This window comes from Gopherus evgoodei, chromosome 1, assembly GCF_007399415.2.
Source record: "Gopherus evgoodei ecotype Sinaloan lineage chromosome 1, rGopEvg1_v1.p, whole genome shotgun sequence".
NCBI classification, from domain to species: Eukaryota; Metazoa; Chordata; order Testudines; family Testudinidae; genus Gopherus; species Gopherus evgoodei.
This window is the reverse complement of record NC_044322.1, coordinates 221,680,239-221,690,891: the sequence shown is the minus strand read 5'-3', so window position 1 is coordinate 221,690,891 and position 10,653 is coordinate 221,680,239. Positions and strand designations below refer to the sequence as shown.

At 42.2% G+C, this 10,653-nt stretch overlaps 1 protein-coding gene across 1 annotated transcript; it reads right to left on the bottom strand.

The window, feature by feature from the left end:
• Window positions 1-1,334: 1,334 nt before the first annotated feature.
• Window positions 1,335-9,866, bottom strand: LOC115636860 (C-type lectin domain family 2 member L-like). Its single transcript, XM_030537509.1, has 3 exons — window positions 9,457-9,866; window positions 7,250-7,339; window positions 1,335-1,819 (listed from the first exon to the last, which is right to left on the bottom strand). Exons 1-3 carry the CDS (start codon window positions 9,803-9,805, stop codon window positions 1,635-1,637), a joined length of 624 nt encoding a protein of 207 aa, XP_030393369.1. The 5' UTR covers window positions 9,806-9,866; the 3' UTR covers window positions 1,335-1,634.
• Between the last annotated feature and the right edge of the window lie 787 nt (window positions 9,867-10,653).

Here is a 10,653-nt window from a genome sequence, read left to right as displayed (position 1 = left end):
CCGGAGTAGAGAGCGGGCCCAAGTTCCCCCCAAACCTCCCAACTCCTGATCAGACACAGGAGAAGTTGACCAGACTGTGGGGAAGATCACTGAGGTGAGCAAATCTGCCAATGAGCGTAGGACCCATCAAGGTAGAGGAGGAACTTTGTCACATGTGTCATAAACAGATAGCTAAGGGTTAATGTCTCTTTCACCTGAAACACCTGACCAGAGAACCAATCAGGAAACCGGATTTTTTCAACTTTGGGTGGAGGGAATTGTGTGTCTGAGTCTTTTGTCTGTCTGCCTGCTGTCTCTGAGCTTTGGAGAAGTAGTTCTGTTTTCTAATCTTCTGTTTCTAAGTGTAAGGACAAAGAGATCAGATAGTAAGTTATATGGTTTCTTTTCTTTGGTATTCGCATGAATATAAGTGCTGGAGTGCTTTGATTTGTCTTCTTTTTGAATAAGGCTGTTTATTCAATATTCTTTTAAGCAATTGACCCTGTGTTGTATCATCTTAATACAGAGAGCACATTTGTATGTATTTTTCTTTCTTTTTTATATAAAGCTTTCTTTTAAGACCTGTTGGAGTTTTCTTTACTTCAGGGAAATTAAGTCTGTACTCACCAGGGAATTGGTGGGAGGAAGAAATCAAGGGGAGATCTGTGTGTTGGATTGCTAGCCTGATTTTGCATTTCCTCTGGGTGAAGAGGAAAGTACTTTTGTTTCCAGGATTGGGAACAGAGAGGGGGGAGTCTCTGTGTAGTTTCACAGAGCTTGTGTCTGTGTATCTCTCCAGGAGTACCTGGAGGGGGGAAGGGAAAAAGGATTATTTCCCTTTGTTGTGAGACTCAAGGGATTTGGGTCTTGGGGTCCCCAGGGAAGGTTTTTTCAGGGAGACCAGAGTGCCCCAAAACACTCTAATTTTTTGGGTGGAGAAATCTAAGTAAATACATCTCTAGATTAAGAGATTACAGTGTTTAAGTACACTGGACCTGATTCACCATTGTCTTGATGGAGTTTTATGCCAGAATAACTCCACTGATTTCAGTAAAGTTACACCAGCATAAAAGTTGAGAAATATAGAACAAATATCCCTTACTTTTCCCAATTGTTCAATTTTCTTTCTTGATTTTCACCATTTCATTCTATTTTCTTTCTGGGTAGATCAGATCTAAATTCGGATCCTGCACTCACTGAAGTCAAATTGCAAACCTCACACTGACTTTAGGAGTACAAGATAAATTTCTAATAAGCAAAAAATTATTATTAAAAAAACAACATTTGGCCCTTTTTGTTCATTAAAAAAGAAACACAAAAAAGTCCATCTCAAATTTTTATTTCCTTTAATGGTTACTTTTAATTCGTGCCCACTTTGCAGTTTTAATTTCTGAAAACTCCTTCCACCCCATCTCAGAACATGAATGTGCTTCTGTAATGGATGCTAATGGAAAACAACCTATATGTCACTGAACATAATGTTTGTGATTTGACTTCATTGTTAGTGACAAACAATTCTGTCACATGTTATGTTGGATTCTAGCATATTCTGATATTCCAGGGTGTATAGGGAGTGGGGGTGGAAGGGAGAGAGAAGGAAGGGGGAAGAGTGATGAAATTACAGGAATCATTGGAGTAAGGGAAGAGACGCTGTATCAGAAGGATGGAAACTTTACCATTTCTTGTTGGCTTTCAATCACAGCAAGAGAAGCCCCATGTGCAGAGCAGAAGCTTTGACTGGAATCCCAGTCTGCTTGATCTTCTGAGAGGTAATAACATTTCTTTCTGTAGTATAGCCAGTCATCACGGCATGGCTCCAGGTGAGGCAATATGGGAAGACCTTTATTTGAAATGAAGTGAATATTACTATCCTAGTACATAGCAAATACATAAAACTGTGTGTTTTATTCACTATTCTCTAAGAACACCACAGCAAGCTGGTTCTACATTCTGTGGCAAGGAACTTTGGTGTCTGTGCTACTGCTACAACAACCTGGAAATTCTGCTGCAACTTCTAATATATTAAAAAATGGAAGCTTGTATTGAATTAAAGATTAAACTGAACAATGCAATACAATATCTTCTGTTAATTATTTAAAATATTAAATTTAATTTATTTTATTTTCTCCCTAAATTATCAACTGGCAATGGGCTGTAAATTTCTGTATTGAAAATACACAGCTAAAAGTTGGCAGAACATGGGAGGGCAGACAGCTGACTGCAGAATATTTGGGGCTTTGGGGCATTGGAAGGGATTTGAGATTGTGAGATAAACACATTGAGTAAAATGTTCAAATTGATTTTGGCACTTACAGTGATCTTTTCAAAATCACCTAAACAGGTTGGGGGCCTAACTCCCATTAAAATCACTTTTAAAAGAACCTACTATTAAAAGGCTACGTCCCACTGACTTTCAGTGAGGTTTAAACTAGTGTAAATGGTGGATTCTCTGTAACTTGAAGTCTTTAAACCATAATTTGATGATAACAGCAACTACGGGTCTATTACAGGAGTGGATGGGTGAGGTTCTGTGGCCTGCTACGTGCAGGAGGTCAGTCTAGATTATCATGATGATCCCTTCTGACCTTAAGTCTATGTTAAAAGACCATTATTTAGGTTGCAAAAGGAAAGCACTCATAACCTAGAAAATGCCAGAACTTAGGTGGCCCATGTAACCTTAATTTGGCCTTCTTGTGCATATGCATTATGATACAATGTTTAATTACACGATCACATACTCTTTTTTTTTACAGGTCCCTGTCTCCGTCAGTGCAACTGATGGATAATGATCAGAAAATGAATCAGGGTTGTGTAGTAAATTAGGCTGCATGTGGGATCCCTACCTCACTTGCTCTAGAAGTTAGCAAATGTGTGGAGAGGATGGTATTATAGGTAAAGCAGGTGAATGCCAAATAGGCAAACTCATTTCTATCTTTAGCTCTGCCATGGGACTCTTATGTGATGTTGAACAAGGCACTTAAACCAAAAATTTTGCAGGTGACTATTAATGACATGTTTCTCATTTTCTGGATGCCCAACCAAGACACCTGAGGTCTGATTTGCAGAAGTGCTGAGCACCCGTAACTGCAATTAAAGTCAGTGGATGCTTGACAGTAAGGCAGCATGGTCTGAAGGAATGAAAACAAGGCTGGGAGTGAAGCGGTCCTAAATTTTAAGTCTGGTTCTGCCACTGATACACTGTGTGGTCTCAGGCAAGTCTGTCTCAATCACCCCATCTGTAAAATGGAGATCATAATGCCCTTCTACCTCACTGTAGAGAGAAATTTCTCAATGTTTGCGAGGTCCTCAGATAGTACAGTGACAAGTGCTCAACTACAGACTACCAGGAAACGAATAATGTTTTATTCACTGCAGGCTTTGGATAGTGTACACTAATAATTAAATAATGAGAATAAAAATATTGAACAGCTGCCTCACTACCTGCCCACCTACCATACTGGATACTGAATGAGGCTGGGGTCCCAGGGAAAAAATAGTATGTGATCACATCATTAAAGACTGTATCATAATATATATGCAGAAGGTGGCAGAATTAAGTTGCACAGACAATCATAATACTGGCATTTACTGACTTTTGAGTGCTTGACTGCAACTCAATAACATCTCTTAATGCAGTTAAGTATGTAGGATTAAGCTGAAATAAACATTAATTCTAAAAAGTTATGAATGTTGCAAACCTTTGAATGACCTACATGATGAAGCAGCAATTTATTTATTTAGAATATGGCACCACAAGCAGGTTAGGAGGACCTGAGAAGGAGAACAATTTTTGGGCTGTTTTGTTAAATATCAGGACTGGTATTATTTTTTTAATGGCCTTATTAAAGACAGAGCTTGGAAAGCACTCTATTTAAATTAAAGACAGTTCTAATTTAAAAATTGACGAGAAGCATTGATTCTGTTTAGCTAAAATTTTAATATCAGATTAGAAATAGTATCAAATTTTGCACAGCAATACAGGCACGTTTGCCCAGTTTCACAAAGGTATTTAGGCCCCTAACTTCTACTGAAATTAATGGAAGTTGGAAGTCTAAATCTGGGCCTTTGAGGATCTGGGCCTTTATTACTAGTTAGACACAGTGATGGGGAAAAGTGGAAAATCAGATGCAGTCTAGTAAATTGAAGACAAGATTGGGAGCCAAGAGCTCAAGTTCCAATCTGCCTGAGCCACTGATTTACTGTGTGACCTTGAGCAAGTCACTTGACACCTCTGCCTCAGTTTCTCCATCTATAAACTAGGAATTATAATATTTACCAAGAGTAAATAGTAGCTAAGCAGTTTGAAGATGAAATGCTTTGAGAGAGCTTGAAAAGTCCATTTGTCTAGTCACCAAGAATGCATAGGAAACTTTCCCAGGAAAATACCATCAACTTCTGCTGAACCTAAGTTTTCATTAAAGGCCTGATTCACTGGCATCCTTGGTGATTTGCACTGATACAGCAACTCAGAGCAGACATAAACCTAGCTTGACACAAAATGGTGAATCTGACTCTCTGCTCTTAGCTTCTCTGGCTGAAGCCAGGAAACCTTCCAAACTGAAACCAAGTGTAACCAATACGGTGCTGTCTTCCTAAGTCTGTTGACAAACAGTTCCAGTGCCTCTGCTGCTCCTCACACCTTTGCCAAGCTGAAGTACAGTAACAAACTGACCAGCCTGATCAGTTTACACTGTTTTTATTCAAAGACATGAGGGCAGCAGTGGAACTGACATGAATCAGGTCAATTTCGCTCTGCAGATGCTTGTGAAAGCTCTAAGCAGCAGACTGAAGCACTATATCTCAAAATAGCACCCTGGTACCCCCACATTTGCCACGGTTATATGAATATGTTTTGTGATAACTATGTTTTGGGACTGGCTCTGTTCAATATCTTCATCAACGACTTAGATGTTGGCATAGAAAGTACGCTTATTAAGTTTGCAGACGATACCAAACTGGGAGGGATTGCAACTGCTTTGGAGGACAGGTCAAAATTCAAAATGATCTGGACAAATTGGAGAAATGGTCTGAGGTAAACAGGATGAAGTTCAATAATGACAAATGCAAAGTGCTCCACTTAGGAAGGAACAGTTTCACACATACAGAATGGGAAGAGACTGTCTAGGAAGAAGTATGGCAGAAAGAGATCTAGGGGTCATAGTGGACCACAAGCTAAATATGAGTCAACAGTGTGATACTGTTTCAAAAAAAGCAAACGTGATTCTGGGATGCATTAACAGGTGTGTTGTAAACAAGACACAGGAAGTCATTCTTCCGCTCTACTCTGTGCTGGTTAGTCCTCAACTGGAGTATTGTGTCCAGTTCTGGGCACTGCATTTCAAGAAAGATGTGGAGAAATTGGAGAGGGTCCAGAGAAGAGCAACAAGAATGATTAAAGGTCTTGAGAACATGATCTACGAAGGAAGGCTGAAAGAATTGGGTTTATTTAGTTTGGAAATGAGAAGACCAAGAGGGGACATGATAGCAGTTTTCAGGTATCTAAAAGGGTGTCATCAGGAGGAGGGAGAAAACTTGTTCACCTTAGCCTCTAATGATAGAACAAGAAGCAATGGGCTTAAACTGCAGCAAGGGAGATTTAGGTTGGACATTAGGAAAAAGTTCCTAACTGTCAGGGTAGTTAAACACTGGAATAAATTGCCTAGGGAGGTTGTGGAATCTCCATCTCTGGAGATATTTAAGAGTAGGTTAGATAAATGTCTATCAGGGATGGTCTAGACAGTATTTGGTCCTGCCATGAGGGCAGGGGACTGGACTCGATGACCTCTCGAGGTCCCTTCCAGTCCTAGAGTCTATGAATCTATGAGTCTATAAGTATGCCTTGTGAAGTATTATTTGAAAAGTCATGATCTATTTACTATCCTGTTGAATTGTATGTATTAACATTGTATGTAAACTTATGAAGTTTTGCTACATGTTTGTTAGTGAAGTATGTTGAGTTTGAGAAACACCCACAGCTAGCCTTTCAGTGGTAACAAAGGCCAACTAACACCTAGATGACAGATTTTCAACAGTGCTAGCCAGCAATGTGTTGATGGCCCATTAATGAGAATCTACTCTCCCGGTGGGCCCCTCCTGAAGACTTCCTCAAAGAGTACATAGGCAATGAATAACTGCTGACTTAGTAAGGCACACCAGGACATGTGATCCAAGACTCCATGTTAGAGCCAGTACTTTTCCAGGCACCTGGAGGACAGTATAAACTCAGGGACAGTGACATCACCAGACCACTTCTCTCTTCTCCCATCTCAACACCTGGAAACAAGATCGTTTGGAAGCAAAAAGGAAGCCTCCTTGAACCAGGGAGAAGGGATGGTCCTAACTAGGCTTTCTAGTTAATATGAACTGTGAACTGTATTCTGCCTATAACATCCAGTAAGGTGAGAAAAACTCTTTGATTCAAATCTTGCTTAGTCTGATAAAGTTTAGGATTTTACCTTTTATTTCTTATGTAACTAACTCTGACAGCTACACTTAACATTTTTAAACATTTAAAATCTAGCTTTCTGTAGTTAATAAACTTGTTTAATGTTTTATCTCAGCCAGTATATTTTTGATTGAAATGCTTACGGAATCTCAGCTCAGGTTAACAAGGGCTGGTGCATATGAATTTTCTTTCATAAAATGACAGACTTATGAGCTTGCACTGTCCAAGGAAGCCTTGAGCAGTGTACGATGGCATCTTACTGGGGTGCAAAGCTGCAGGGATTTATTAGTGTCTCCCTGTGTACAGTTCATGGGAGGCTGTGAGAGCCTGCATGTAACTTTGGGTGTGCCTTCACATGCTAATAGTTGTGTGAGAGCAAAGCCTGAAGGGGCTGCTTGTCACAAGCAGAGCAGTTTGAGGTATCCTGAGCCAGAGAGTTAAAGGGGGCACAGCAGTCCCACAGTCCATGTTGTACTCGGGGGTGGGGAATGACACAGTGAGCAGGGTGAAATGGACAGCTTGTTGCTCTGGGCAAGATTTGCACTTCATATGCTGGTGTAGAGATTTTAAGTGTGTTGACTGAATACAGTCAAGAAAGGGTTACACGTTTTGGGCTACTGTCTGAGAGGGACCCAGAAACAGAAGCCTGGGGGAAAGGTAAGGATACCTTTCTCCTCCATCAGAGTAGCCATTAGGTTGTGGGGAAGAGGGGGATAAATAGTAGATCTCTCTCATCCTCATAGCAGTCAGAAGGCTCTGAGGTGGGAAGGAGGAAAAAGATATTGTTTTGCCTTTCCAACATCAGTTTGTCTTAAATGCACTTACTCCAGCTAAACCAGATCAAGAGTAAAATCACAGGAACAGCAATCAAAATTCCAGCAACTCGTCTCCAGAACCAGAGGTGTAAGCAGAGGCCTGAAAAGAAGAGAGTTGAGAAGCTTCAGTGAATTAAACATGTATAGAACTGACGGGTTTAGAGACTTGGTCATTAAAAAAAAAAAATCAAACATGGATTCAAACTACATCCATATTTAGGCACCCAAATAAGTGACCTGATTTTCAGAGGTCCTGAGCAGCTACAACTTTCACAGAAGTCAATGGGAACTGCTGATGCTTGGTACCTCTGAAAATAAGGCCTAAATATGGATGTAGGTGTCTAACTTTAGGCACTCAAAATTTGAAGTGTTTGCCTCTGTGAATGTGTGGTTTCCTACAGAACCGTTAGCTAGAGAATGACTCATTAATAGAGTACCTCTCCTCTTAGAAGGATGGGCAACTGAGATGCTAGAGACCAGGTCTCCCCTACCTCAGTCCACTCCCTACAACATACATCCCTCTCTATCCCAAAGAGTGGAATCCATGTTATACTGAAGGATAATAGTAGGGTTGTCAAGTGATTTAAAAAATTAATTGCGATTGATCATGCGATTAAAAAAAATTAATCGTGATTTATCGTGCAATTAATTGTACTGTTAAATAATGATAGAATACCATTTATTTAAATATTTTGGATGTTTTCTACATTTTCATATCTATTGATTTCAATTACAACACAGAATACAAAGTATACAGTGCTCACTTTATATTTATGTTTGATTTCAAGTATTTGCACTGAAAAAAAACAAAAGAAATAGTATTTTTCAATTCATCTAATACAAGTACTGTGCAATCTCTTTATCATGAAAGCTGAACTTATAAATGTAGAAGTATGTACAAAAAAACCTGCATTCAAAAAAAAAAACATTTTACAATTTTAGAGCCTGAAAGTCCACTCAGTCCTACTTCTTCTTCAGCCAACTGCTCAGACAAACAAGGTTGTTTACATGTGCAGGAGATAATGCTGCCCACTTCTTGTTTACAATGTCACCTGAAAGTGAGAACAGACATTCTCATGGCACTGTTGTAGCTGGCGTTGCAAGATATTCACGTGCCAGATGCGCTAAAGATTCATATATCCGTTCATGCTTCAACCACCATTCCAGGGTACATGTCCATGCTGATGACAGGTTCTGATCAATAACAATCCAAAGCAGTGAGGACCAATGCATGTTCATTTTCATTCTCTGAGTCAGATGCCACCAGCAGAAGTAAGGTGACCAGACAGCAAATGTGAAAAATCGGGACAGAGAGTGGGGGGTAATAGGAGCCTATATAAGAAAAAGACCCCAAAATCAGAACTGTTCCTATAAAATCAGGACATCTGGTCACCTTAAGCAGAAGGTTGATTTTCTTTTTGGGGGGTGTGGGTTCTGTAGTTTCCACATTGTAGAGTTGCTGTTTTAAGACTTCTGAAAGCATGCGCCACACCTCTTCCTCAGATTTTGGAAGGCATTTCAGATTCTTAAATCTTGGGTTGAGTGCTCTAGCTATCTTTAGAATCTCACATTGGTACCTTCTTTCCATTTTGTGAAATCTGCAGTGAAAGTGTTCTTAAAATGAACAATGCGTGCTGGGTCATCATCTGAGACTGCTAAAACATGAAATATATGGCAGAATGCAGATTTTTCAGTTTGATTCCCCAAACCTAAAACCCAATTATTCCCAGCTCAAGCAGTGACATCTAAAGCACGTGTATCCAGGAATCCCCTCCCTCACAGATGGCCTGTGAGGTGACCCTGTTCTCACAGCGCCTGCCTCTTTCTCTCCCCACACAAACTTCCCCTGCCGCTCACTCCTCTCCTATCTCTTTCAGCTGCACTGTGCTGAAGTGCAAGCTATCTTGCACATTATTAATGACGTATTGCTTGTTACAAGAAAAGAACAAGGAGAGCAGGCTAGGGCAGAGGAGGAAAGAGCAAGAGGTGAAGGGGAGAGGGACAGAAGGAGGGCCGAAGAAGGCACTGAGTGGAGGGGAAAGGAGAGACCAGGGGTGTGGAGGAGAGCGAAAAGCTGTAGGGGAAGCTTGAAGACAGATTGGGTGGAGTCGCAGAGAGGGTGAAAGGGCAAACTGGGGAGAAGACGATGAGGGGCTCTAGGAGGAGGCAGCATGTCACACAAACACTAGTCATAGACTTTTCCCCTCCCTCTCTTACCCCACATGGCCTCTATCCAGCTGGCCTTTAGGGTCCCGGCTCCCGGACCTGACCCCAGGAACTGCTCCGCTTCCCTTCCCGCGCCTCGTCCCGGCTGCGGACCGCGGTCCCTGGTATCCATCTGCACCAGGCAGTGCCGTGCTGAGCCCCCTTTCCTGGAGGGATCCGCAGGCCAAGCACCGCGCAGGGCTAGCTGGGCCCCAGCCGGGAGGGGGGCTACATCCCTCAGGTCTGACTCTGACTTGGCTCGACGGTGGCGGCTGCGCCTCCTCCTCAGCTGCGACTTCTCCCCGCGGGGCGGAGGCCGGAGGGACCATTCGCTCCCGATCTGCCCTGCGAGAGACTGCATTCCCCCCACCCCCACGGCGAAGCGCCCCCGCCACCGAGCAGCTCCCCTGGACCCAGCACACGCTCCTCGTACCTACTTTCACTTTCACTTCCTCTGCGAGCTCCCAGCCCCCGCCCCGCGCCCAGGGCGGGGAGAGGACTCAGCAGCAGCCCGGCCGAGGTACCTTCCGAGGGCGCACCCAACAGACAGAGACAGGCATCCTCCTCCTGCCGAGTTACCAACATGCCCAGACTCTGGGAGATCAGAGGGGTTCAGAAACCTAAACCTTATAGTGAGCTGAGACCAAACACCAGATGCAGACGCTCTTCCTTGGTGTAGAAAAGGCTGAGGACGCAGGACAGCCAGGTGGCGGGAGCAAGCAAAAGCATCCAATTTTAGTGCCAATCCATGTCATCCACATCAAGACATGGAATTAATGCATTCTTCCTGCTCCATCTGCACCCCTTCTTTGCAACAAAGCACAGGACTGAGGTTTTACAGACAAACAGAGACAGGAGGCATGGGACTATAAAATTTTGGCACCTGAGGCAGGGAGCTCAAATGACACCCCATACCCCCTCATTTGGACGAAAACTTTGAAAGGTCTCTAGTCTGCCTTCTTCCTGTTCTACTCCTCTCATGGTATTGCTCTGCTACCTACCCCAATAAAGGAGAATTAACAACTTAAAATGCCTTGTTCAAAAATTTGAAATAACGCTTAACTTTCAAACGCCTGAACAGCAAATGTAACTTTTCTTGTCTGCATAGTAAACACTGACATATTTATCTATTTGAATAATCGAAGTGGTGCTTTGCATGCCTTCTTGGTTGCAAAGATTTGAACTGCTACCTGAAAGTCCACAGTCTGG